A 17,934-nucleotide genomic window follows, 5' to 3' on the forward strand; every position below is an offset into this window, starting at 1 on the left:
GGGGGACCAATGTTCAGCCGGCGACACCAGGTTGGACCACCTTTTACCTTAACAGGCATATCTCACTCCAGTCAACACTATCTTTTAAAAATTCTTGGCTCTTCTCACTTGGATTAATCTCCAAATAGATTTTAACTCTGATGGAACCGTAACGAGCGAGTCTCTGGGCATTTGACACCACGTGGGTATTTGAACTATAGCGGTGTGTTTCTCTCTGTCTGTAACCTTTACTTGTGCTGCCGTCTTGGCCCTCATGGAGATGACTGATCTGTGTGGATTTTCACCAGGTTAAGAATAATACGAGGTTAAATACCAGGTATGTAGACTAAGTGAGGAACTGGAGCAGGTCTTGTTGCGATCACTTGCCCTGAGGCTCTCCCAAACTTTAAATAAACTTGTAAATCCACACTGAGCCTTTGATGCACGGATTGCCCCGCCCCTCTTGAGGGCGTGTCCCGTGCGTGATGTAAGGTGTCGTACAGAAAGGTGTATTTCCACTCATTAGTGCGTCACAGTGACACCACGCCTCCGGATGTAAAGTCGACAGACCTGACTGGAGTGTTGGTCATGTGTGTGTGGGAATGTTTGGTTTGTCCCAGTCGCTGCACAGCTGCTGGATGCACAACACATCTGACAAACACGTAAAAAGCAGGTGGTTAGAAGACACACTCCAGCATGGACATTGAAAACATGGTGGCAAACAGCGCCCTGGTTCAGGCGAGGGAAGGTGAGTTATTTGATCATTTATTCTTTGTGTGTACAGCTGATGTGACTCTGTGCCGTCTCAGAGGCATCACTCCACACGTCTCAGGCCTCGTTATCCTGTTTGATTCCTTCCTGCTACTGACTGTTCCTGTCTTACTTATTAAAGAAACACATCGGGACGTTATCATCAGTCATTTCCAGTAAAATATAAAAACTCTGCTGGTGTGAATATGACTATCTGTGTGTTTCTAAAGATTAAATGTTTTGAGAATACAGACCTGGTCGGTGTAGGTTTGAGGGTAACGTGCACAGTAATGTGGTTCCACAGGCTTTGCTTGCATGTTCGTGTTCTATTAATAGTTCATTCATTGTAGTTGTACCTGCTGTTATGTCAAACCAGATGGGTGAGACATTGTGCACTCATGCATGTTGATGGGTCCCTGCTGACAGATGTATTACTGTGACCTTTTGCTCCAAGTGATGGTTAGGATCATAAGTATTTGGACAGTGATGCAATTTTTGGTAACGTTGCCTTTTGTTCGCCACCACAAAGGAGACTGTAAGAAGATAAACTCAAAGATGTTCTTGTGGTGTGTACTTTGTTTCAAAGATGTTCTTGTGGTGTGTACTTTGTTTCAAAGTCAGGTGGCCCTCAAATGATACAACTCATTTGAGTCCACACACACACACACACACACACACACACACACACACACACACCACCACCACCACCAAAAATGTAACTGCTATGTTACAACTTTCCAACCAAACGTTTAACCTTCTGGGTACAATTAGCCATTTTGACTACTTTTGGTTTTATCCTCATCATTTACCTTAAAAAACGGTTTACTTTGCCTTGTTTGGTATCATTTTTTTTTTCAGCACAACCTCATCTGTGTGACTTTTTACAGTTTTTTTTTCTTTTATTTTAACATACTGTGTTAACACAGTTAACCTAAATTTACACAAAAACATAATGTCTAAATAGAAAAAAGTCATTTTTTACTGTGAAACCCACAAACATGTTTAACAAACCATTTTTACAACTTAGAATGCAAATATAAATTGTAAATTTCAAATCATATGTATAAATGCAGCAGACAACAACTTTACATACAACTATTCACACTAAAATGCAGGAAATGCTTCAGGACTATTTACAAAACAATAAGATGCCACACAAATTATTTGTGCTTCTCAAAAAACAAATCCTGTCCAACACAAGGCCGAGTGCACACAGTCCTGACCCACAAGAGGAGTGTTACTCCACGACACAAAGGTGAAGGAACTTAACACTGAGGATGTTGTCAGCCGGCACCTCTTCTGCACCTCTGTGTAATTTGATAAATCATCTTGGAACAATGAAAACTCAATATCTCCAAATAATGATGTGCTGTTTCTAACTTTCTACTTGCCTGCCTGGTTGTTAGTGTGGAACCTGACCATTATGCAGAGTATAAAACAAGACTCTGACATTTGATGTCAGAACTGAATAATTTTTTTTGTATCATCCATCTCAACTTGTTAATCAAATTATAGCAATTACCTGTTCCAAATGTCCAAACTACATGCTCGAAATGCCTGAGATTGCAAGAAAATGCACCCTTAATTTCAATATTTTCCAGAGGGACATGCCCTGCACCCCCCCTAGTCTACCCCCCCCCAAGAAATGTAGATCCGCCCCTGCCCAGGTAATGGTTCATTTGGCATTTAGTACCAAAACCATCCAGACATCACCTTCAGCCAATGGCTCGTGCACAAGTCTCACAAGCATACAGGAAGACAGGAAGCTAAAAGACAATAAAGACACAGACCTTTATAATCCTGGAAAGTCACCAAACACTTCTGACCAGTGACCTCAGGAATCCATCAGCTCTCTCAGGTGTCTTACCCAGAGTCAAGAAGGTCACTGCTGAATATGAGTGAATCACTCTGCAAGTTCTACACTTTCAGCACAGTTCTGATGGCTGAGTCCGGGAATTCACTGAAAACCTGAATCTCATTTTTGATCCAGAACAATCACAAATCCACACTCTGATTCCTCCAGCCTGTCATATGTATTTGATGGAGTTTAATAAAAATATTGCATTAACCAGTCAGGAATTACAGAGGTTTTTTTTTAAATGTAGAAATAGTGCCTCCATTTTCAGAGTCCAATGGTCAAACTATAGAAGTATAATATTCTTAATGCTAATCTTCACTTTTATATTTTTTATGCATCTACCCCCTGACTTGAAACATGTCAGGGGGTAGATGAACATGAACATTTCCAAGTAGAAAAGCAGGAATATGTTTCACACTTTATTTACATTATTAAGATCAATTTTGAAAAATTATACCTTGAAATAAAAGTCACTGATCATCAAAATGGAACGTAAGTATGTAGGTAGGTTTGTAGGTAGGTTTGTAGGTAGGTATGTAGGTAGGTTTGTAGGTAGGTTTGTAGGTAGGTATGTAGGTAGGTTTGTAGGTAGGTATGTAGGTAGGTTTGTAGGTAGGTTTGTAGGTAGGTATGTAGGTAGGTTTGTAGGTAGGTATGTAGGTAGGTTTGTAGGTAGGTTTGTAGGTAGGTTTGTAGGTAGGTATGTAGGTAGGTTTGTAGGTAGGTATGTATGTAGGTAGGTATGTAGGTATGTATGTAGGTAGGTTTGTAGGTAGGTTTGTAGGTAGGTATGTAGGTAGGTATGTAGGTAGGTTTGTAGGTAGGTATGTAGGTTTGTAGGTAGGTTTGTAGGTAGGTATGTAGGTAGGTAGGTATGTATGTAGGTAGGTATGTAGGTAGGTTTGTAGGTAGGTATGTAGGTAGGTATGTATGTAGGTAGGTATGTATGTAGGTAGGTATGTAGGTATGTATGTAGGTAGGTATGTAGGTATGTATGTAGGTAGGTTTGTAGGTATGTATGCCATTTAAGTGGAAACTGCCCAAAAACATCCATTGTTCATGAAGGTTTATATGACTCAAAGGTTCCAAGTTTGTACTTGATCCAATCAAACTTTTTTTTGTGTGAAAATGATTCAAAAGTCCTCTTTTGACCTAAAAGAACTCAGGCAATGACACGTGCACTGCTTTGATGTAATTCAGACAGGAAATGGTTTTGCATGTTGGGACAAATTTGACACCAAGAACAACCTATGGGTTATGCTCATTAAGAGGATTTCCCCCAGTTCGACTTTCTAACAGTAATTTTCCTTTTGTGTCCATCTTGCTGTTCTTGCTCTCGGTAGGGGGAGGCAGCAAAGGCAGGAGCTGGAAGTGGAAAGAAATGCTTCGCTTCCCTCATATCACCCAGTGTGTGGACCTGGCTATGAGCATTGGTGTGTGTGTGATCTGCACATCAATATGTGTTGGAGATTATAGTGTGACTTGTTAAATCATGTTGTATTTTGTATTTCTCCACCAGAACAAGACTACTACAGTCTGTGTGTGAGGCAGCCTATCGGCAAGAAGCTGTTTGGGCTCTTCTGCAGGAGTCAACCCAACCTGCTGAACCACATATCGCTCTTGGACAGCCTGGTATAGTGGTGCAGCTTAGTGAAAACTTCCATAACAAGTGTGCATTTTGGGACAAAAGCATAAAATTTGGAACACATATAGCCAAAGGTACTCAAAATAAAACTGGATATTGGGCCATCATGAATTTTCAATGTGTCATCCATGGCAGCCATTTTTCAAAATTAAATTTGAAAAATCCTCCAGTCACATTGAAAACAATACCACATTATATGTCTTATCATAACAATTCCAAAAAGGTATAGGTTGGACTATCTATGACTGAATGTTATAGAGTTATGGGGTAAAAACAACAAAAAGGATGACAAAGGTAAATTTCAGTTTGTACAGGGGTCAAAGGTTAAAATTGCTCCAATTTAGATAAAAAGTGATGCAAATGATTGTTTTAGTTAACAGGGTTTAAAAAAAATACTTTGCACATGTCATGCTTAGTTATCATGTTATGGGGTAACATAAGTATAAATGTAGGGCCCAAATTTTGACATTGACATGCAACCTTAAATTCTAAGTCATTTCACTCAAATTCAAGTCACTTTGACCTTGACTGACCCTTAGCCATCACACAAGGTTTGGTCCAATATCAGATGAAAAGTCTGACTTATGTTCTTCTTATATACAACCCCAATTCCAGTGAAGTTTGGACGTTGTGTAAAATGTAAATTAAAACAGAATACAATGATTTTCAAATCCTCTTTAACCTATATTCAATCAATCAATCAATCAATTTTTTTATATAGCGCCAAATCACAACAAACAGTTGCCCCAAGGCGCTTTATATTGTAAGGCAAGGCCATACAATAATTATGTAAAACCCCAACGGTCAAAACGACCCCCTGTGAGCAAGCACTTGGCTACAGTGGGAAGGAAAAACTCCCTTTTAACAGGAAGAAACCTCCAGCAGAACCAGGCTCAGGGAGGGGCAGTCTTCTGCTGGGACTGGTTGGGGCTGAGGGAGAGAACCAGGAAAAAGACATGCTGTGGAGGGGAGCAGAGATCGATCACTAATGATTAAATGCAGAGTGGTGCATACAGAGCAAAAAGAGAAAGAAACAGTGCATCATGGGAACCCCCCAGCAGTCTACGTCTATAGCAGCATAACTAAGGGATGGTTCAGGGTCACCTGATCCAGCCCTAACTATAAGCTTTAGCAAAAAGGAAAGTTTTAAGCCTAATCTTAAAAGTAGAGAGGGTGTCTGTCTCCCTGATCTGAATTGGGAGCTGGTTCCACAGGAGAGGAGCCTGAAAGCTGAAGGCTCTGCCTCCCATTCTACTCTTACAAACCCTAGGAACTACAAGTAAACCTGCAGTCTGAGAGCGAAGCGCTCTATTGGGGTGATATGGTACTATGAGGTCCCTAAGATAAGATGGGACCTGATTATTCAAAACCTTATAAGTAAGAAGAAGAATTTTAAATTCTATTCTAGAATTAACAGGAAGCCAATGAAGAGAGGCCAATATGGGTGAGATATGCTCTCTCCTTCTATTCCCTGTCAGTACTCTAGCTGCAGCATTTTGAATTAACTGAAGGCTTTTTAGGGAACTTTTAGGACAACCTGATAATAATGAATTACAATAGTCCAGCCTAGAGGAAATAAATGCATGAATTAGTTTTTCAGCATCACTCTGAGACAAGACCTTTCTAATTTTAGAGATATTGCGCAAATGCAAAAAAGCAGTCCTACATATTTGTTTAATATGCACATTGAATGACATATCCTGATCAAAAATGACTCCAAGATTTCTCACAGTATTACTAGAGGTCAGGGTAATGCCATCCAGAGTAAGGATCTGGTTAGACACCATGTTTCTAAGATTTGTGGGGCCAAGTACAATAACTTCAGTTTTATCTGAGTTTAAAAGCAGGAAATTAGAGGTCATCCATGTCTTTATGTCTGTAAGACAATCCTGCAGTTTAGCTAATTGGTGTGTGTCCTCTGGCTTCATGGATAGATAAAGCTGGGTATCATCTGCGTAACAATTAAAATTTAAGCAATGCCGTCTAATAATACTGCCTAAGGGAAGCATGTATAAAGTGAATAAAATTGGTCCTAGCACAGAACCTTGAGGAACTCCATAATTAACTTTAGTCTGTGAAGAAGATTCCCCATTTACATGAACAAATTGTAATCTATTAGACAAATATAATTCAAACCACCGCAGCGCAGTGCCTTTAATACCTATGGCATGCTCTAATCTCTGTAATAAAATTTTATGGTCAACAGTATCAAAAGCAGCACTGAGGTCTAACAGAACAAGCACAGAGATGAGTCCACTGTCTGAGGCCATAAGAAGATCATTTGTAACCTTCACTAAAGCTGTTTCTGTACTATGATGAATTCTAAAACCTGACTGAAACTCTTCAAATAGACCATTCCTCTGCAGATGATCAGTTAGCTGTTTTACAACTACCCTTTCAAGAATTTTTGAGAGAAAAGGAAGGTTGGAGATTGGCCTATAATTAGCTAAGATAGCTGGGTCAAGTGATGGCTTTTTAAGTAATGGTTTAATTACTGCCACCTTAAAAGCCTGTGGTACATAACCAACTAACAAAGATAGATTGATCATATTTAAGATCGAAGCATTAAATAATGGTAGGGCTTCCTTGAGCAGCCTGGTAGGAATGGGGTCTAATAAACATGTTGATGGTTTGGATGAAGTAACTAATGAAAATAACTCAGACAGAACAATCGGAGAGAAAGAGTCTAACCAAATACCGGCATCACTGAAAGCAGCCAAAGATAACGATACGTCTTTGGGATGGTTATGAGTAATTTTTTCTCTAATAGTTAAAATTTTGTTAGCAAAGAAAGTCATGAAGTCATTACTAGTTAAAGTTAATTGAATACTCAGCTCAATAGAGCTGAGTATTCAATTCAATTGAATACACCACAAAGACAAGATATTTAATGTTCAAACTGATCAACTTTATTGTTTTTGTGCAAATATTTGCTCATTTTGTAATGGATGCCTGTAACATGTTTCAAAAAAGCTGGTACAGTGGTATGTTTCCCACTGTGTTACATCACCTTTCCTTCTAACAACACTCAGTAAGCATTTGGGAACTGAGGACACTAATTGTTGAAGCTTTGTAGGTGGAATTCTTTCCCATTCTTGCTTGATGTACGACTTCAGTTGTTCAACAGTCCGGGGTCTCCGTTGTCATATTTTGTGCTTCATAATGCGCCACACATTTTCAATGGGCGACAGGTCTGGACTGCAGGCAGGCCAGACTAGTACCCGCACTCTTTTACTACGAAGCCACGCTGTTGGAACACGTGCAGAATGTGTCTTGGCATTGTCTTGCTGAAATAAGCAGGGACGTCCCTGAAAAAGACGTTGCTTGGATGGCAGCATGTGTTGCTCCAAAACCTGGATGTACCTTTCAGCATTGATGGTGCCATCACAGATGTGTAAGTTGTCCATGCCATGGGCACTAACACACCCCCATACCATCACAGATGCTGGCTTTTGAACTTTGTGCTGACAATGTGGATGGTCTTTTTCCTCTTTTGTCCAGAGGACACAACGTCCATGATTTCCAAAAATAATTTGAAATGTGGACTCATCAGACCACAGCACACTTTTCCACTTTGCGTCTGTCCATTTCAAATGAGCTCGGGCCCAGAGAAGGTGGCAGCGTTTCTGGATGTTGTTGATGTATGGCTTCACTTTGCATGGTAGAGTTTTAACTTGCACTTGTAGATGTAGTGACGAACTGTGTTAACTGACAATGGTTTTCTGAAGTGTTCCTGAGCCCACACGGTAAGATCCTTTACACAATGATGTCGGTTTTTAATGCAGTGCAGCCTGACGGATCAAAGGTCACGGACATTCAGTGTTGGTTTTCGCCCTTGCCGCTTACGTGTAGAAAGTTCTTCAGATTCTCTGAATCTTCTGATTATATTATGGACTGTAGATGATGGAATCCCTAAATTCCTTGCAATTGAATTTTCAAACATTGTTCTTAAACTGTTGGACTATTTTTTTCATTCAGTTGTTCACAAAGTGGTGATCCTCACCCCATCTCTGTTCGTGAATGGCTGAGCCTTTTGGGGATGCTCCTTTTATACCCAAACATGACACTCACCTGTTTCCAATTAGGTGTTCTTTGAGTATTCATCAACTTTCCCAGTCTTTTGTTGCCCCGTCCCAGCTTTTTTGAAACATGTTGCAGGCATCCATTTCAAAATGAGCAAATATATAGAAAATCCAAGATGATGGGTTGCAGAAGTAATCAGCCCCTTTGGTATAATACCTGTAAATAATCAGTTTTATTGCCAGTTTTCTTCAGACAAGTCAGGGGATGGATACATGAACATTTCCAAGTCACTGAATATGTCTTGAACTTTATTTATATCCGTTATGAAGAAATACAAACAGTGATGAAATGGAGCAGAGGAGGATTTTCTTAAAAATAAGATCTGAAAGTTCAGCTACAATTTGCCAGAAGGTACATCAATCAATTTCTATCAATTTATTAATTTATATAGCGCCAACTAACGACAAAGTCGCCCCAAGACGCTTCACACAATTCACAACAACACAAATGAATCTAAAATCAAAATTAAAAACAAGAAAAGCACAATAAAAAGGTAAAACACAGTAGAATAAAAAGAAATTACAAACCAAACACAAACAGATTAAATTAGTGATCAGTACATCTGAGATGCAAACCTAGATTTGATGTTTTAGTGAAAGAAGACCCTCCTCTATACCACTTCATCATGAAGCTGTATAAGTGGAGATATAAAACACAGAACTGCACTGTGCACAATTTCTCCAATCACAGCTACAGAAGCCTAAAACTTCTTCTGGGTGGCTTTCCTCACTCTTCTCCTTCTTGCACAGTCACTCAGTTTTTGAAAACTGTCTCCTCCACACAGATTTACCACAGAGTGTCATACTGTTTGTATTTCTTCATAATGATTGTAAATAAAGTTCAAAACATATTCAGTGACTTGGAAATGTTCATGTATCCATCCCCTGACTTGTCTGAAGAAAACTGGCAATAAAACTGATTATTTACAGGTTTTATACCACAGGGGCTGATTACTTATACAACCCATCATCTTGGCTTTTTTATTTTTAATTAATTTATATCAAGTTGTAGAGATTTGTTTTCAGTTTGAGTCTAAGGAAGATAATTTTAGAAATTTTATATGGAGAAGCCTGATTTACTTTATGTATTTGAAACGCCATAAACAAATTAAAATGTGTGAAATATCAAGGGGCCTACATTCTGGACCTAAAACAACACAAACATCTCAACAGTGAAACCTCATATAAAATATGCAATTCTTACACTGTTCACCTCATTTAGACTTAATGACCATCAGTTTATAGTTGAGCCCTGCACAACAATAATATAGGTTTTGCTGGTGTTAAAATATATATGGACCTAAATGTGTCCATTTCATTTGTGTCTCTTTAAGGAGAACTTTGAGATGAAGTCAGATGAGGAGAGGAAGGATTTTGGCCTCACCATCATTCACAGGTTTCTCAGCAGTCAGGTACGTGAAATAAATCATTTGTAGACATTTACATGTTTCCATATAAGCCTGGTAACTGTGGAAACCTTGAGGAATCCCCCTGGCAGATCTATGTGCAAGCATTCTGAGGTGTGCCATCAATCATATGAATGCAGTGTGTGCACACAATTAAAATGAAATTGTCATTTCAGCACTAGAAATACATTCGCGAGTGCACAAAGTAGCCATAATTGGATACTTAAATTAACCAGGAAGGTGTTTCATAAAGAAGGTCATATTTATAACACATAAAGTAGATATCAATACCTTCAAAATGGAATCAGTTTGAAGAGTTTTATTTACTGCCCACATGAGCTTTTCTTCTAATAAAATTCGACCACAAAACATTTTTTCAGATTTCAGAGGTTTCTCCCACAATAACTGTTTACCAAAGATATGCCAAATTTACCTATTTCATAGCCAGTATAGCTGCATTAAGGAGCCAAGAAATGGAAAGGTTTCTTTGAGTGTAATGGTATGCTTCAGTGTGTCAAACATGGATGCTCGCAATAGTCAATGTAATATTTTCCATAGTTTGAGCATACATAAACTTCAGTTTAGTGTCAGTGTCTGTTGTTTGACTATAGTCCAGGTCTGGGTGTCCATGACAACTGCCACAGAAAATTTCAGGCCTCTAAGTCCATTATTTGCTGAGATATTCTACCTTGAACATGGCTCCAGAAATGACGGCCACAATTTCTGCCTAAAAAACAGCAGAGCCCATGCACACTAAATTGGCCATATCTCAGAAACTACTTGGCCTACAGGCCTCAAATTTCAGATTTGTTGTTCTGAATAGTCTGATTTGAAGAAAATCTGAGACAAAGTGCGTGAGACCCTGGTTGAATTGACATAGAATGACCCAAATGAAAGCTCAGAAGCTTCATTTTGGGACAGAGCAGGTTCGTTTCCCTGTCAGTCATCGGGAAGTTTTTGCTCATTCTAGAATGTGCATCACATGCTGAGAACTGCCAAGTGAGATGTTTTCTGGAAATGCATCTGCTAATGCTCAGAGTGAGACGAATAAAATACAATTTGATGTAAAGGTTTGTGCCCCCCTGATGATTTCCATGATTTTCCTTTATAAATCATTGGTTGTTTGGATCAGCAATTTCAGTTAAATATATCATATAGCAGACAAACACGGTGATATTTGAGAAGTGAAATGAAGTTTATAGGATTTACAGAAAGTGTGCAATAATTCTTTAAACAAAATTAGGCAGGTGCATAAATTTGTGCACCCCAACAGAAAAAATACATCAATATTTAGTAGATCCTCCTTTTGCAGAAATAACAGCTTCTAAATGCTTCCTATAGCTTCCAATGAGAGTCTGGATTCTGGTTGAAGATATTTTGGACCATTCTTCTTTACAAAACATCTCAGGTTTGTTGGTTTCCGAGCATGGACAGACCACTTAAAATCACAGCACAGATTTTCAATAATATTCAGGTCTGGGGACTGAGATGGTCATTCCAGAATGTTGTACCTGTTCCTCTACATGAATGCCTTAGTAGATTTTGAGCAGTGTTTAGGGTCATCTTGTTGAAAGATCCAGCCTCTGTACAACTTCAACTTTGTCACGGATTCATGAACATTGTTCTGAAGAATCTGCTGATATTGACTGGAATCCATGTGACCCTCAACTTTAACAAGATTCCCAGTACCTGCACTGGCCACACAGCCCCATAGCATGATGGAACAACCTCCAAATTTTACTGTAGGTAGCAAGTGTTTTTCTTGGAATGCTGTGTTCTTTTTCAGCCATACATACTGCCCCTTGTTATGTCCAAATAACTCAATTTTAGTTTCATCAGTCCACAGCACCTTATTCCAAAATGAAGCTAGCTTTAGCATACCTCAAGTGACTCTGTTTGTGGCGTGTATGCAGAAAAGGCTTCCTCTGCATTACAGCATCATACAGCATCTCTTTGTACAAAGTGTGCTGTATAGTTGAACGATGCACAGAGACACTATCTGCAGCAAGATCATGTTGTAGGTCTTTGGAGCAGGTCTGTGGGTTGATTATGACTGTTCTCACCATCCTTCACTTCAGCTTATCTGAGATTTTTCTTGGCCTGCCACTTTGGGCCTTAACTAGTACTGTGCCTGTGGTCTTCCATTTCCTCACTATGTTCCTCACAGTGGAAACTGACAGATGAAATCTCTGAGATAGCTTTTTGTATCCTTCCCCTAAACCATGATGTTGAACAATCTTTGTTTTCAGGTCATGTGAGAGTTGTTTAGAGGCTCCCATGTTGCCACTAATTAGAAGAGATGCAAAGAAGGGAAACATTTGCAAATGGCCACCTTAAATACCATTTCTCATGATTGGATTCACCTGTTTAAGGAGGTCAAGGGTCAGTGAGCTTATCAAACCAATTTTGTGCTCCAATAATTAGTGCTAAATGTATTCAAATCAATAAAATGACAAGGGAGCCCAAATGTATGCACCTTCCTAATTTTGTTTAAAGAATTATTGCACACTTTCTGTAAATCCTAGAAACTTCATTTCACTTCTCAAATATCATTGTGTTTGTCTGCTATATGATATATTTAACTGAAATTTCTGATCCAGACAACCAATGATTTACAACCCCTGGCAAAAATTATGGAATCACCGGCCTCGGGGGATGTTCATTCAGTTGTTTAATTTTGTAGAAAAAAAAGCAGATCACAGACATGACACAAAACTAAAGTCATTTCAAATGGCAACTTTCTGGCTTTAAGAAACACTATAAGAAATCAGGAAAAAGAATTGTGGCAGTCAGTAACGGTTACTTTTTTAGACCAAGCAGAGGAAAAAAATATGGACTCACTCAATTCTGAGGAAAAAATTATGGAATCATGAAAAACAAAAGAACGCTCCAACACATCACTAGTATTTTGTTGCACCACCTCTGGCTTTTATAACAGCTTGCAGTCTCTGAGGCATGGACTTAATGAGTGCAGGTTGGAGCCTTGTCATGGACCATTTTTCTTCAACTTCCACCAAAGATTTTCAATTGGATTAAGATCTGGACTATTTGCAGGCCATGACATTGACCTTATGTGTCTTTTTGCAAGGAATGTTTTCACAGTTTTTGCTCTATGGCAAGATGCATTATCATCTTGAAAAATGATTTCATCATCCCCAAACATCCTTTCAATTGATGGGATAAGAAAAGTGTCCAAAATATCAACGTAAACTTGTGCATTTATTGATGATGTAATGACAGCCATCTCCCCAGTGCCTTTACCTGACATGCAGCCCCATATTATCAATGACTGTGGAAATTTACATGTTACATGTAAATGGGGAATCTTCTTCACAGACTAAAGTTAATTATGGAGTTCCACAAGGTTCTGTGCTAGGACCAATTTTATTCACTTTATACATGCTTCCCTTAGGCAGTATTATTAGACGGTATTGCTTAAATTTTCATTGTTACGCAGATGATACCCAGTTTTATCTATCCATGAAGCCAGAGGACACACACCAATTAGCTAAACTGCAGGATTGTCTTACAGACATAAAGACATGGATGACCTCTAATTTCCTGCTTTTAAACTCAGATAAAACTGAAGTTATTGTACTTGGCCCCACAAATCTTAGAAACATGGTGTCTAACCAGATCCTTACTCTGGATGGCATTACCCTGACCTCTAGTAATACTGTGAGAAATCCTGGAGTCATTTTTGATCAGGATATGTCATTCAAAGCGCATATTAAACAAATATGTAGGACTGCTTTTTTGCATTTACGCAATATCTCTAAAATCAGAAAGGTCTTGTCTCAGAGTGATGCTGAAAAACTAATTCATGCATTTATTTCCTCTAGGCTGGACTATTGTAATTCATTATTATCAGGTTGTCCTAAAAGTTCTTTAAAAAGCCTTCAGTTAATTCAAAATGCTGCAGCTAGAGTACTGACGGGGACTAGAAGGAGAGAGCATATCTCACCCATATTGGCCTCTCTTCATTGGCTTCCTGTTAATTCTAGAATAGAATTTAAAATTCTTCTTCTTACTTATAAGGTTTTGAATAATCAGGTCCCATCTTATCTTAGGGACCTCGTAGTACCATATCACCCAATAGAGCGCTTCGCTCTCAGACTGCAGGCTTACTTGTAGTTCCTAGGGTTTGTAAGAGTAGAATGGGAGGCAGAGCCTTCAGCTTTCAGGCTCCTCTCCTGTGGAACCAGCTCCCAATTCAGATCAGGGAGACAGACACCCTCTCTACTTTTAAGATTAGGCTTAAAACTTTCCTTTTTGCTAAAGCTTATAGTTAGGGCTGGATCAGGTGACCCTGAACCATCCCTTAGTTATGCTGCTATAGACGTAGACTGCTGGGGGGTTCCCATGATGCACTGTTTCTTTCTCTTTTGCTCTGTATGCACCACTCTGCATTTAATCATTAGTGATCGATCTCTGCTCCCCTCCACAGCATGTCTTTTTCCTGGTTCTCTCCCTCAGCCCCAACCAGTCCCAGCAGAAGACTGCCCCTCCCTGAGCCTGGTTCTGCTGGAGGTTTCTTCCTGTTAAAAGGGAGTTTTTCCTTCCCACTGTAGCCAAGTGCTTGCTCACAGGGGGTCGTTTTGACCGTTGGGGTTTTACATAATTATTGTATGGCCTTGCCTTACAATATAAAGCGCCTTGGGGCAACTGTTTGTTGTGATTTGGCGCTATATAAAAAAATTGATTGATTGAATTGATTGATTGAATATGACTTTCATCCAGTCATCCACAGTCCACAATTGCTTTTCCTTAGCCCATTGTAACCTTGTTTTTTTTCTGTTTAGGTGTTAATGATGGCTTTCGTTTAACTTTTCTGTATGTAAATCCCATTTCCTTTAGGCGGTTTCTTACAGTTCAGTCACAGACGTTGACTCCAGTTTCCTCCCATTTGTTCCTCATTTGTTTTGTTGTGCATTTTCGATTTTTGAGACATATTGCTTTAAGTTTTCTGTCTTGACGCTTTGATGTCTTCCTTGGTCTACCAGTATGTTTGCCTTTAACAACCTTCCCATGTTGTTTGTATTTGGTCCAGAGTTTAGACACAGCTGACTGTGAACAACCAGCATCTTTTGCAACATTGCGAAAAAAATGAGGTGGGCTTCATAGAGAATTGGCAAAGCTTCTGGGGAAAACCTGGTCTTGTTAGGAGAGACGGCATCCATCCCACTTTGGATGGAGCAGCTCTCATTTCTAGAAATCTGGCCAATTTTCTTAAATCCTCCAAACCATGACTATCCTGGGTTGGGACCAGGAAGCAGAGTTGTAGTCTTACACACCTCTCTGCAGCTTCTCTCCCCCTGCCATCCCCTCATTACCCCATCCCCGTAGAGACGGTGTCTGCTCCCAGACCACCAATAACCAGCAAAAATCTATTTAAGCATAAAAATTCAAAAAGAAAAAAATAATATAGCACCTTCAACTGCACCACAGACTAAAACAGTTAAATGTGGTCTATTAAACATTAGGTCTCTCTCTTCTAAGTCCCTGTTAGTAAATGATATAATAATTGATCAACATATTGATTTATTCTGCCTTACAGAAACCTGGTTACAGCAGGATGAATATGTTAGTTTAAATGAGTCAACACCCCCGAGTCACACTAACTGCCAGAATGCTCGTAGCACGGGCCGAGGGGGAGGATTAGCAGCAATCTTCCATTCCAGCTTATTAATTAATCAAAAACCCAGACAGAGCTTTAATTCATTTGAAAGCTTCACTCTTAGTCTTGTCCATCCAAATTGGAAATCCCAAAAACCAATTTTATTTGTTATTATCTATTGTCCACCTGGTCGTTACTGTGAGTTTCTCTGTGAATTTTCAGACCTTTTGTCTGACTTAGTGCTTAGCTCAGATAAGATAATTATAGTGGGCGATTTTAACATCCACATAGATGCTGAGAATGACAGCCTCAACACTGCATTTAATCTATTATTAGACTCAATTGGCTTTGCTCAAAATGTAAATGAGTCCACCCACCACTTTAATCATATCTTAGATCTTGTTCTGACTTATGGTATGGAAATAGAAGACTTAACAGTATTCCCTGAAAACTCCCTTCTGTCTGATCATTTCTTAATAACATTTACATTTACTCTGATGGACTAAGGGGAATAAGTTTCATTACACTAGAAGTCTTTCAGAAAGCGCTGTAACTAGGTTTAAGGATATGATTCCTTCTTTATGTTCTCTAATGCCATATACCAACACAGTGCAGAGTAGCTACCTAAACTCTGTAAGTGAGATAGAGTATCTCGTCAATAGTTTTACATCCTCATTGAAGACAACTTTGGATGCTGTAGCTCCTCTGAAAAAGAGAGCTTTAAATCAGAAGTGCCTGACTCCGTGGTATAACTCACAAACTCGTAGCTTAAAGCAGATAACCCGTAAGTTGGAGAGGAAATGGCGTCTCACTAATTTAGAAGATCTTCACTTAGCCTGGAAAAAGAGTCTGTTGCTCTATAAAAAAGCCCTCCGTAAAGCTAGGACATCTTACTACTCATCACTAATTGAAGAAAATAAGAACAACCCCAGGTTTCTTTTCAGCACTGTAGCCAGGCTGACAAAGAGTCAGAGCTCTATTGAGCCGAGTATTCCTTTAACTTTAACTAGTAATGACTTCATGACTTTCTTTGCTAATAAAATTTTAACTATTAGAGAAAAAATTACTCATAACCATCCCAAAGACATATCGTTATCTTTGGCTGCTTTCAGTGATGCTGGTATTTGGTTAGACTCTTTCTCTCAGATTGTTCTGTCTGAGTTATTTTCATTACTTACTTCATCCAAACCATCAACATGTCTAATAGACCCCATTCCTACCAGACTGCTCAAGGAAGCCCTACCATTATTTAATGCTTCGATCTTAAATATGATCAATCTATCTTTGTTAGTTGGCTATGTACCACAGGCTCACAGGTGGCAGTAATTAAACCATTACTTAAAAAGTCATCACTTGACCCAGCTATCTTAGCTAATTATAGGCCAATCTCCAACCTTCCTTTTCTCTCAAAAATTCTTGAAAGGGTAGTTGTACAACAGCTAACTGATCATCTGCAGAGGAATGGTCTATTTGAAGAGTTTCAGTCAGGTTTTAGAATTCATCATAGTACAGAAACAGCATTAGTGAAGGTTACAAATGATCTTCTTATGGCCTCAGACAGTGGACTCATCTCTGTGCTTGTGTGATCAAGGTGTGATCACTCCTTTTTAGATGCAGACTAACGAGCAGATCTGATTTGATGCAGGTGTTAGTTTTGGGGATGAAAATTTACAGGGTGATTCCATAATTTTTTCCTCAGAATTGAGTGAGTCCATATTTTTTTCCCTCTGCTTGGTCTAAAAAAGTAACTGTTACTGACTGACACAATTTTTTTTCCTGATTTCTTACAGTGTTTCTTAAAGCCAGAAAGTTGCCATTTGAAATGACTTTAGTTTTGTGTCATGTCTGTGATCTGCTTTTTTTCTACAAAATTAAACAACTGAATGAACATCCTCCGAGGCCGGTGATTCCATCATTTTTGCCAGGGGTTGTATAAAGGAACATCATGGAAATCATCAGGGGGGCCCAAACCTATGCATACAACTGCACAACAGTGATCACTAATTATTAGTGCATGTGTACAGAGACTTAAAATCATGAGTACGTTTATGTTGTCTTGCTAAGTGGGATGTTAAAAAATGTGCGACATGTTTTTTTAACTGCCACAGAATAAATGCAGATTTTTAGTCAATCTAACAGCGTGTGACTGTGTGTCCTCAGTCCACGCAGTGCGTTCCAGAGGTGCAGTGGCATGAACAGAGCTGCACCGACAGTCTAGAGTTTGATCCCTGCGGGGACGTCTTCCAAGTTTGCAGGCAGTAAGTCCGTACAAACAAACCTGCTTTTGTTTGTGTGTGTGTGTGTGTGTGTGTGTTTGCCAACAGTGTAACTTCTATTTGGCTGATTAGGGACCTGCACCAATACTTGAGCAGAGAGCCTTTCATCCAGTACCAGGACAGCATGTTTTTTGATCGCTTTCTACAATGGAAGATGCTGGAGAGGTCAGTGTCACAGCAATAAACACCAGCGTGTGTAAAATAAAGGAGCTCCTGTTCACTTGGCGACACAATGACTGTGTGTTGTTTAAAGTATCCGTTATGTACAAACAAGTTAATTCACTGATTTAACAGATTCCAGATTAACACAGCTTGTTTCTG

General features: G+C 39.2%; 1 protein-coding gene across 1 annotated transcript in view; it reads left to right on the plus strand.

Annotated features, from left to right (window-relative positions):
- Positions 1 to 561: 561 nt before the first annotated feature.
- The window catches only part of LOC117529063 (G protein-coupled receptor kinase 5-like), a 50,795-nt gene continuing 33,422 nt past the window's right edge, over positions 562 to 17,934 (plus strand). Inside the window, 6 exon segments of the mRNA XM_034191764.1 lie at positions 562 to 727; positions 3,931 to 4,020; positions 4,107 to 4,219; positions 9,649 to 9,726; positions 17,498 to 17,595; positions 17,686 to 17,778. Of these exon segments, the coding sequence (XP_034047655.1) occupies positions 676 to 727; positions 3,931 to 4,020; positions 4,107 to 4,219; positions 9,649 to 9,726; positions 17,498 to 17,595; positions 17,686 to 17,778 (524 nt within the window). The 5' untranslated portion in view covers positions 562 to 675.

Source organism: Thalassophryne amazonica, chromosome 17 (assembly GCF_902500255.1).
Source record: "Thalassophryne amazonica chromosome 17, fThaAma1.1, whole genome shotgun sequence".
Taxonomy (NCBI): domain Eukaryota; kingdom Metazoa; phylum Chordata; class Actinopteri; order Batrachoidiformes; family Batrachoididae; genus Thalassophryne; species Thalassophryne amazonica.